The sequence below is a fragment of the Phoxinus phoxinus genome (assembly GCF_949152265.1).
Source record: "Phoxinus phoxinus genome assembly, chromosome: 4".
Taxonomy (NCBI): domain Eukaryota; kingdom Metazoa; phylum Chordata; class Actinopteri; order Cypriniformes; family Leuciscidae; genus Phoxinus; species Phoxinus phoxinus.
Window position 1 is genome coordinate 8,797,712 of NC_136879.1, and position 11,350 is coordinate 8,809,061.

Genomic DNA, 11,350 nt, shown 5'->3' on the forward strand with positions numbered 1-11,350 from the left:
TGAGATTAAGTAGTTCTATGTGTAAAGGAACAGATGTTCAGACCAAATGTGCCTCATGAAAAAAAGAAGATAATTTTATATAATTGAATTAACCAGTCTACATAATCAAAATCCTAATAAAGGGTCAGATCACAGGACATAACTCCATAATTTACCAACTGTACATTTCTCACTTGCTTCAGAAGTAATTGATAGGCATTCATGCACTAAATTTTGACGTGAATGACCAAAACTCAAAGAGCCTGAAGCAATCTGTCATGTATATGCATGCGTGTTTCCCTCGTCCCATCAGAAGGTAACCTTCGAACCCTGTGGTGAGGGGGCGAGGGGTTGAGGTTCAGCTCCGGATACTCCCCCTCCCTCCTGCTGGGCCTTATAAAAGACATATCTCTGGCCTTCCTTCTTCAGTCTAGTCCCAGACCAGCTACATCAACAGGTAAGCAGCGCGACCTCGCACACCACACAGCAACTCGGGGAACAGCTGGACCGCATGGACTGTTAGCAAAACAACCAATTTGTGTTGAATTATACTTTTAAAATATAACTGTTGTTGAGAGAACATTGACAGAACATGTTTTGTACTTGATTTTTATTGTTAAAAGTATCTAAAGTAATTTTGGGTTTTGGAGACTAATGACTATTGATGAAATATGATAAATTACCGTAGACATGTAACCCCTCGAAGACTTCTGCCCACCTTTGTGAAAGTAACAATAGGTTTGACTGAAGTCTGCTAAGTTTTCCAGGTCCACCATCAATGTGTCCAAGTTAATCCAAGGATTTCAGATTATGTGGTGGTTGAGAGCTAATCTGGTTGTGAAGCCTTTGTAACTCTGTCTAATCTGGGATAAATTAGAGTCTAGTCTTATAGGCTGACATATGTTGTAGCCCAAGCGGCCTGAGTAGGTCCCAAGCTCTGCAATAGTTGTGGTATCAATCTAACAAACACAGTCCTATAAAAGGTTAAATAACATTATAATTAATTATGCAGAATCATGTCCACTCTCATTTGGTTAAAAATCTCAAACCTATCAATTCATTGTGCGCTCCTTCAACTGTATTAACAATATCTGATGTTTGTTTTTTTATTGTTTGTTTTTGACCCAGATCCATGATGAGGTTCATTGCCCTCGCTCTTACTGTTTTGCTGGCAGGTAAATAAACCCATTACTTCTCTCAAAAAATAATTTTCTTAATCAGCATTTTGGCTGTTTTTTCAGTTTAATATTTAAGCCAAGATTTTGTTAAGACATTTTTCATGAGATTCTAAGACTTGTTTTTATATATACCTTTAGTTTTTGTTCTAGCTTTAAGAGGTTTTTACTAGTTTACGCCATGGTGTAAGAAATTAACTTTCTTAAAATCTCACACAAATTTTGCTTTGCAGTTAAAATTATCATAAATTGCAAGCCCTTTTGTTCCAAACTCAAGCGTATGAACTGACATTTCCCTTGTCCAGGTTGCCAGGCCCGCTTCTTGGCGGACGAAGCACCATCACAGCTGGATCATATGAAGACTGGCCTCCAGGTTTATGCAGATCAGCTGAAGCAGTCCGCACACAAGGCCCTCGTTCACCTCGATGACACAGAGTTCAAAGACTACAAGTAAGAAAGCTAAATTTCCTCTAGAGCAACAGTGCATTCATTTGCAGAGTAGCATGGTATTGATATTAAAGTCAAACTAAAACAACCCATTTAACTTCTTTAAAGAGTATTCTCAAACTAGTTTCAAACAGTATAGTACATAGTCCTGTTGTAATCGATGCCATTGATTGTATCAATGCTGCAATGTCCAGCCGGGCTGGGGCCACATTTTCAGGAACGCCATATCAGTTTTACCAGTGGCAACCAACCTAAATCCTCTTTCTGTTTAGGGAATTCCTGGGCCAGTCCGTGGATAGGCTCCATGGCCACTTTGAAATGGCCGTTCAAGGCATCACCCCAGTTGGGTCCTCGGTGATGGAAGGCACTGCTGCCATGCGGGAGAAGTGGGCCAAGGACGTGGAGGACCTCCGCAAGCAGCTCGAGCCCAAGCGTGAGGAGCTCAGGCAGGTTCTGGAGAAGCACTTCGAGCAGTACAGAGACGTGGTGAAGCCTTTCCTCGACGAGTACTTGGTCAAGCAGCGCGAGCACATGGAGGATGTCAGAACCAAGCTGGAGCCAGTGATCAAGAGCTTGAAGGAGAAGATTCCTCCCAACTGGGAGGAGACCAAGACCAAGCTGATGCCCATCGTGGAGATTATGCGGGAAAAGCTGACGGAGCATCTGCAGTATCTGAAGACCCAGCTGGAGCCCTACATCCAGGAATATAAGGATCAGATGGAGACGGGAGCCATGCAGTTCCGCGAGAGCGTGCGATCTGGAGAACTGAGGAAAAAGATGACCGACTTGGGCGAGCAGGTGACGCCTCACTTCCAGGCTATTTTAGCAGCTCTCCAAAAGTCTTTTAGCAAGGAGTAAACCAACCGTTTTTACACCACCCACCCTCGCTTCTTCCTTGCCAAGTACCAACACCTCGACCCATGATCTGGAAGGCTTTTCTCACAGCATAACCAACCTTTACTCGAAGCACACAATACACGAATACACTCATATGCACTTTTGACACATTTCCCACAACTACATTCTCTCTAATGGGCAACCACAGATATGAATAAAAGAACACTGAAAACCTGTTCATTCAAAAATGCCTTGCAAAAATCCTTTGCTAAGCTGCTTTTTGTTAAAAACTGATTTTCAATGTTCAATGAAATAAAATTATAAAATAAAAAAAATGTCATACTATTTCTTCAATGTCTGAATGTGGTTTATTTGGATGTTTTGTTGAAATTGAAATTATATGGAAACAACAAAATTCATTAATGCCTTATAATATATTATTATACATAATGAAATAAAGAACAAAAAAAGATTAGCAATTACAATTTTGGTGTTGTTGGTATTTAAACATTGTTTATCTGTTTCATGTAAATACACAACAATGGCCTTTAAAATACACACTTTTCTACATGTTAGATCTGATTAATGAGTTGATTACAAAAATGTGTCACCGGTGATCAATATATCCTGGTTTAGTGATCTGTTACTTATTAGTGATAGGGCAAGATGGATGTGGTGGCTATATTAATGTCCTCAGGCAAGACTATGTCAACACCAAAAAACATTTAAAAAAAAACACACAAAAACACATAAAACAATCCTGTGCTATTTAGGCATATTGAGAAGTTAAACTGTGATAATCCAGTTTCAGAGGCATTCTCCTGTGTCTAGATTTGCACTAAAATCCAAGAATATGGTCCAAAATGTGATGGGATGCTTTTGGTAAAACTGGTCAAAGACAGTTATGTGAAAGTTGCAATGTCAAGTTGATCATGGAGAACAACTAAGATATTAAAGAAATCTCATTATCAGAATTTTCTTTCCTATATGTGGCAACACTATTACTTCATAAAAAAGAGCATATTGCAGAAATGCTCCATAAATGTGCATGGACGTTATTAACAGATCCGTCTTCACTGCTTGACAGGACTGTAACGCTCAGTTGAAGAGTGCACGTGGAGAGCTATTCAGTCCCCGAGTGAGTAATCCTAGATCAAAGGTCATCACTATGACCTTGCAGAAAAGCTTTGTCCATCAGAACAATGGTGGTAAAAGTCCAATTAGCTGTTTGTTGAGTGTTGGAGGTGTGACACCGAAGCATCGATCAGTTGCTGCCACGACCAGCAGATTCTTCTGTTCGCAGTCAATAATGTTGGGTGATGTATATGTAATTAACAAATACTTGAGTGTAATACCGAGTAAGTTTGTGGGCATCGTGGGTCATGGGTTGTGAGTGAGTGATATGGATGAGGTGCTGAAACACTGCATATTAGATCTCTCAGAATATATAAAGCCACGACTGCACCATCATGAGGCACAGATGCATGAGATCAGACACATTCAGACCGAGATTGTGTATGCAACTGGATGTTGGACCAGGTTTCAGACTACAGCACTAATGATGAATGGTAATATTCATATTTTACTTTATTTGTACTTTGTGAAATAAAAATAGCATTTTTCATCTTTGTTTTTAAAGTAAAATATCGTAGCATCCTTGAAACAGTGAGATATTGAAATTGAGAATTTAAAACGTTTCATTTGAAAATGTGTCTCATTATGGTTCACGGTTATGGTTTCATGTCTTTTATTTTGTAGTTTTCATAGTCATGGTTCCTTTTTGTCATGTGTCATTCCTAGTGCCTTGTCTTTGTCAAGTCAAGTCATCTTCATTTATATAGCGCTTTAGTAATGTAGATTGTTTCAGCTTTACAGAGATAAACGTATAATTTAAGGTAACAGATTGTTTTGGCTTTATAGCGGTTCTTGAATAGTTTTGATTAATTTACTTCCGTCGAAAGGATCATTTGTTATTAAATTAGGGGCCGCTAAGACGACACCGTTCTCTCTACACAGACTTTAAACGTGAACCTGTGAGAAACGCTGATGGCGCTCACGTGCGCATTAATAATTAATTCTATAGTTATGTGCGTTTGAATATATGTGCGCAGGTTTTTAATTCCCTACAAACCAAGCCTTAACAAAATACTTGTCTTGCCTATAAATTTTTATACAGAATTTTATTTTATTGTATCATTTCGGGGTTGGTACGCAAACCGAATTTTCCACAATGCTTTATCTTTAGAGTGGTAAAGGGATCCTCCATAGGGAGAGGCTAGTCGGCACTTCAGCACTGCGTTGTCATTGGGTCCAGGCGAAGGTCCTTCCTCAGATCTGGATCCGGCCTGGATCCGGCAGGCTGCGGGAAAACCTCGGGATAAACAAAGACACTAAAATTAGCGTAGATGCCATTCTTCTTATGATATAACGAGTACATCAGGATTTATGGGAAGTGTTCCCAGTTCTTTGTGTCATGTTCTCATTGGTTCATTGCTTTCAAGTGTGTCTTGTTAAGTTATTAGTCTTTGTTTATATATAGCCCTCATGTTACCATTGTCTCTTGTCTAGCTTTGTCTTCGTAACCTGCTGTTGATGAGTTTGTTCAGTCCATGGTTCAAGGTCTTTGCCTTTTTTGTATTTAGTTCATGTTTTATTTAAAATGAATTGCACATGGGTTCTCAACTTGGCTTCAGTGGACATTCGTTACACTCAGTCTTCAAGGTATTTGTTTGTCCCCTTCTCCTGTGCCAGTAGTCTCGGAGTTGTCGCAGGCTGGTGCTCTGGTCCTGCCGTGTTCTCCAGACGAAGGGCGGACGTGCAGCAAAGCGCCTGAAGTCGCCAGCGTCAGAGTTCAGCTGGAAATGCAGAGCCTGTGGCGGCAGTTTGACCAGCTGAGCACCGAAATGATCGTAACAAAAGCTGGAAGGTTTCATCAAATACTACACCTTTGCATCTGCTAATACGACCTGTTTGAAGCATTATGTCATGTGTAATTCCCTTTTTACATTGTCTGAAGAAAAGGTGGTGATTCTAGTGTACTGTTGGTGTTTTTTGAGGTTGCAAAGATGTTATGAGTGTTTGCTAGGCTATTCTAGGAATTTTCCAAAGAGTCCTTTAGGGCATCATAAACGGTACCAAACTTCAATAGTTATGGGGTTAGAAATTTGAGCAATGGTAACAGTGATGGTTGCCTCAGAAAATAACACTACTATACCGCTAACGTTATTAATATTTTTGAATCATATCATATCTGTACACTTATGTTGTTTGTGTTTATACAGAAGGATGTTTCCTACATTTCAAGTACACATTTCAGGCATGGACCCAGCAGCAGAATATGTTCTTCTAATGGACTTTATTCCTGTTGATGACAAACGATACAGGTACAGGTATCTCAAAAGAAAAGACTTCTGAACAATTTTGATGAATTTAGCATAATGTTCAGACAAGTTTGAAGAGACAAAATATATATATTATAGTTTTTGCTTTTTAGATACTCTAATAACAACCTAATTTAGTGTTGTTCCATGCCCAACAGTTTACTGTAACAGGAGGCTACTATTTAACTATTTAAACACAAATCTTACAGCGCAATCATGAAAATGTAGGGTGTTGTCGACCTCTTCCATTTCAGGGCCATCCTGACTGAGAGCTCAGGGACAATCGTCTGATGCCCTGAATTAATTATCTTGTATTTTCTCATGAATATGGGGATTTTACATGATGTTGTACACTCAACAAAATAAAAATTGTATTGTAGTTAAGAATTAAAAGTAACATATTTGAAATATTGGTGCACAGACCTCCTGCAGTACGCCAAACCCTGGTCTTCGGTATGTTGCTTCTGTTTGGATTTGAGAGCGGGCATTTTTTGGACGTTCTTGATGTTCCTGTGTGCAGGTATGCTTTCCACAGCTCCTCTTGGTTGGTAGCGGGACGTGGAGATATCGCTGCCCCGGGACGAGTGCACTTCCACCCAGACTCACCCGCACGGGGATCCCAGTGGATCAAACAGACGGTCTCATTCGACCGCCTCAAACTCACCAACAACCTGCTGGATGATAATGGCCACGTAAGACACGCACACACACACACACGTACATGACTGTCTGGATTCTGCAGAGGTTCAAACTCGTGTGCATGTGTCTTAGATGATCCTGAACTCCATGCACCGCTACCAGCCGCGACTGCACGTGGTTCTGGTGGACAGAAGCAGAAACAGTCAGCGCTTCGCTCACCGCAACTTCTGCACTTTCAGTTTCCCAGAAACTCGCTTCATCGCAGTCACCGCCTACCAGAACCATAGGGTACCCAACATCCATACACTCATTCCTCACACAGCCCATAAGCCTAGGACTAGCAAACAGGATTCAATAATTAACTAGCAAGTGTTAGTAAAGTAGTCTAGGCTAGCTAATTTTGGTAATATTTTGTTTCGATAGTCCACTTTAGATATTCTGTTGACTAGACGTAATCTTGAATCTACTTGTCAACTAACTCTCATTAGAGTATTGGTAGACTCTGCTTAATATCTGCTAACTCTTTATTGTGATACTCATCAACAGACATCCTACAGTACTGACTATAAGTGACCCTGCAAATACATGTCAACTTATTCTGCTCACCCAAACACTAAAACAAACCCTAACCTAACAGTCCACTACTCTAATGAGAGTTAGTTGACATGTAGTTGCAAAGCTCATATAGTTAGTAGAGGAGGGTCACCAATATAAAGTATAACCTAGTTTATAAACATTGCTTTCATGTCACTGCATAGGATGGTTCGCTTGCTGTGACTCTTTGGATTGACAGCAAATCAATTCACTGGTTTTTGCAATATTTGCAAAAAAAAAAAAAAACGAGTTTAATTCGATATACAATTTAATTTCATCTGTTTAACAATAGTTTGATTCAGAACTTTGTAAAATGCATGTACAGGACACTTTACATATGCTCACTTTACACCGTGTCCTAACTACACGCGCCGCGATGCCGCACCACGCAATAAAAGGTATATTTTCCATGTTAATCAGAGTTTTTGTCCTAACCAGCCGCGACAGCGACACGCGACGATTCTATTTTAGAAACTGTTTCTATTTTTCTGCGATGTCGCGCTGGAACAACAAACACAAAATGTGGCACTGATAATCTCAGGCACTGTTTATGTGCTTTATTGGTAACACTTTACAATAAGGTTCATTAGTTAACATTAGTTAACTACATTAGTTAACGATAACTAATAATGAACTGCACTTATACAGCATTTATTCATCTTTGTTAATGTTAATTTCGACATTTACTAATACTTTATTAAAATCTTGTTAACATGAGTTAATGCACTGTGAACTAACATGAACAAACAATGAACAGCTTTATTCATATTAACTAACATTAACAAAGATTCATAAATACTGTAACAAATGTATTGTTCATGTTAGTTAATACATTAAATAATGTTTAATAAATGAACCTTATTGTAAAGTGTTACCGCTTTATTTAATGTTAAAAGCGTGTAATGTGACTTTGAATATCATTTGTAGCTGTAAAAGCAACAATAATTCACCTCAGATCTTGAAATTAAACAAATGGAAACAAGAACATTCAAACTGTGAAGAAATAAGTGTCTATTATTTGACAAAGATTGTTTTAGTAACTCAGTAGCCTATGTATTTGAATAATGTTTAAATTGTGAAATATTTGTGAATTTGATTATGTAGCTACTTATCCATTTTCTTGCGAGATTACTCTCTGGTGCTGTGCACTTGCCACGAGAGCCCGCCCACACGCTATTCTGATTGGCTGTGGGTTTTGATTGATTTTAGGCATCTCGCAGTCGCGTCTAGTGAGGACAGACAAATTATTTGTTGCTGGAATTTATCGCATCGCGTCTGGTTAGGACACAGGCGTGAAAATGAAGAAAGAACAACTACTTGGGATTTAGTATGAATAATGCAGCTGTTTTATTAAGAGATAATTTTGTGACAAGTAGGACACATTTATTACACTACCCATTCACTTCAGTCGTGACTAAACAACATAACACTAATCAGGTTTCTGTGTTTTCAGTTGTCTTTGTTGATTCTCGTTTTCATTAAGTGTGGTTTGCATTTCTCCTGTGTTAACTTTGTAAAGAAAGACTATATATTTTGGAATACCCATTTCAGTCTGCATTTTCGTGCATGTTGGCTACACATGTAACAGTTAATGGTTTATAATTCGAAAACTGTTATTTTTTTCTATTTCTATTTTTGATGGGTAGACATTTTGAAAAATAATTAAACTGTTTATTTTTTATCAAGAACTGTATAATAAGTTCAGCATAAAGTATTTGCAGTGAGTCTGTCTTTCCTGTCACAGATTACCCAGCTGAAAATCGCTTGCAACCCTTTTGCGAAAGGCTTTCGAACAGCAGATTCTGAAAACAGGTAAATGTTAATGCTGTGTAACAGCAGACCAGAGATTTTTATGCTTCGTGTCACTTTCTGTAATTGTTATACTATCTCCAGCTGTTATCGAGTGGATACTATGAGCATAATTATGCTGTCTGACCTTAGACCTTCAGCTCAATGCCAAGCCGAATCTCCTCGACTGTCTTTGCCCTGGAACCTGTTTGAGGGAACATCTGTGCGTGAAGACCCGAGGCCACCACACCAACCACAGGCACCGCGTGAGTGCTCGTACTGCTTTTATTTAAAGGATTTATTTCAAACATTTTTTGGGAAAAAATGGATGACTCTTCTTGCTATTGCCAATGCTATTTCATAGCTTCTGTGGACAATAATATGCAACAAAGTTTTGCATATTTTAAAGTGCCTTTATTAAGCTATTTTAAAGTCTCCTAATGTTGTTTTGGAGTCTCCTACAACAGGTTTACATGAATAAAAAGTCTAAAAACAATTTCATTTTCTCATAACATACATCACCACATTTTTCAATGATTCTCAAACAACTCATTGGATAATTCAGTCTCTCTAAATCCCTCCTTTCCACGAGTGACTCTGCTCTGATTGGTCAGATGACCCAGTCTGTTGTGATTGGTCTGCTCTGCTCTGATTGGCCAGATGACCCAGTCTGTTGTGATTGGTCTGCTCTGCTATGATTGGCCAGATGACCCAGTCTGTTGTGATTGGCCAGATGACCCAGTCTGTTGTGATTGGTCTGCTCTGCTATGATTGGCCAGATGACCCAGTCTGTTGTGATTGGTCTACAGCTTACAGCACCTGTCGGAAACAAAACGCACATTACCATAACTGAACTTCAGCTCCGGAGGCTTCCTAAATAAGTGATTGTACACACTTTAAAGACGGTAACGACGGCGCCGATTTTACCATTTCAATCCGAGTGCGAGTCCGATGATGAAACACTGGAAGAACTAGTTAGAATAGAAGAATAGAATGAGGCATTTATATAGCGCTTTCATATGTACTACTGTACACCCAAAGCACTTTACAATCATATCAGGAGGTCTCTCCTCCTCAACCACCACCACTGGGATGATGCGACGGCAGCCACAGTACAACGGCGCCAGTGCTTCACACACACCAGCTACAGGTGAAGAGAGGAGAGAGAGTGATAGAGTCAGTGGATGGGGATTATTGGGAGGCCATGATTGGTAAGGGCCAATGGGTGGAATGTGTCCTGGACACCGGGGTTACACCCCTACTCTTTACCAGAAGTGCCATGGGATTTTTAATGACCACAGAGAGTCAAAACCTCGGTTTTACGTCCCATCGGAAGGACGGTTATCCAGCCCGAACCTCCATCGCAAGAACGACTTGAGCAGGACTTTTCTCAGTGATGCGCTACTCTGTTTGAGGAACATTTGTTAATGTTGATGGTGAGGAATTACAGTTGCAGCATCTCATAGAGAATGTCCATCAATAAACCCATGCGTTCTAATTTACTGCAGTGCACATGCAGGAAGCCGAGCATAACGTGAATCACTGATGTAACATTAAAGTTTGTAAAACAAATCTTGCTCCATCCTTTATCTTTCCTCAAATCAGTGAGAACGACAGACGCTGCACTAATAGACAGTTTTAGATAATAGTGACACACAGCTGATAAGCAGAAGTACTTCAATAAGACCGTAATAATGTGAGTTAGACGGAAACTTACACAATACAAAACACAAAACTACATATTTTGAACACCCGGTAGAAAATATATACATCATTAATAATTCTGACTTACAGGTTGTGATTCTGAGGAGCAGGTTGGTCCAAATAAACGGAGTACTGACCCATCTTTCCAGAGCAAGCGTTCTGTGAATCCCACGTTAAACACCGAGATTTGAGAAGCAAGCTCGTTTGAGGACAACAAATTATGCAAATGTGTTATCTAGTAACGCAGTGGGATTCGGATTAAAGGTGTCTCTTTTAGGCGGTTTAGAGTCCATTATTTATTTTGGGAGACCATAACTTTATTTATCATGCACTTTTGACTACAACTTTGCAGAACGTTTCATTCACAGACCGCTATATTACAGAGTGCATGAAAGGGAATATCAGAAAAACCATAATGGGGCACTTTAACAACATTCAAGTTTAATTGGGGAAAAAATCGTACAAGTGACCTTTATTGTAACCAGTCTCTATTTTGGTAAAATGTTTTATCTCGTTTGTAGTAAACCTCTGCTTCTCCCTTTACAGTTCGTTCAAATCCTCATGATCCAACCCTACAGACAGCGATGGATGAAGCGGCACTGTCGTATAGTGAGGGGATGGACTGCAGTACAGACCGGAGGGATGGAGGTTCACATGCTCATTTCTACAGCACTCCTGTGTTCTTCACATTACCCTGCCAATGGGACGGCCTGCCGGCCAGAGCAGACAGGGGTCTGATGGGCTAACAAGACCCTTGTGCAGATGAGCGTGATTCATTTCAACAGTCCTGTATTATAGCCTGTAGAT

The 11,350-nt window shown here is 39.7% G+C and overlaps 2 protein-coding genes across 2 annotated transcripts; both read left to right on the forward strand.

Moving 5' to 3' along the window:
- The first annotated feature begins 332 nt into the window (after nt 1–332).
- On the forward strand, nt 333–2,783 carry apoa1b (apolipoprotein A-Ib). Its single transcript, XM_079609387.1, has 4 exons — nt 333–436; nt 1,108–1,154; nt 1,460–1,604; nt 1,874–2,783. The coding sequence occupies exons 2-4, from the start codon at nt 1,112–1,114 to the stop codon at nt 2,457–2,459; spliced, it is 774 nt and encodes a 257-aa protein (XP_079465513.1). The 5' UTR covers nt 333–436; nt 1,108–1,111; the 3' UTR covers nt 2,460–2,783.
- Nucleotides 2,784–3,545: 762 nt separating this feature from the next.
- LOC306996651 (T-box transcription factor TBX10) lies at nt 3,546–11,333 on the forward strand. Its single transcript, XM_079609386.1, has 8 exons — nt 3,546–4,006; nt 5,193–5,364; nt 5,720–5,821; nt 6,339–6,510; nt 6,590–6,745; nt 8,796–8,863; nt 8,993–9,105; nt 11,090–11,333. The coding sequence occupies exons 1-8, from the start codon at nt 3,841–3,843 to the stop codon at nt 11,287–11,289; spliced, it is 1,149 nt and encodes a 382-aa protein (XP_079465512.1). The 5' UTR covers nt 3,546–3,840; the 3' UTR covers nt 11,290–11,333.
- The last annotated feature ends 17 nt before the right edge of the window (nt 11,334–11,350 follow it).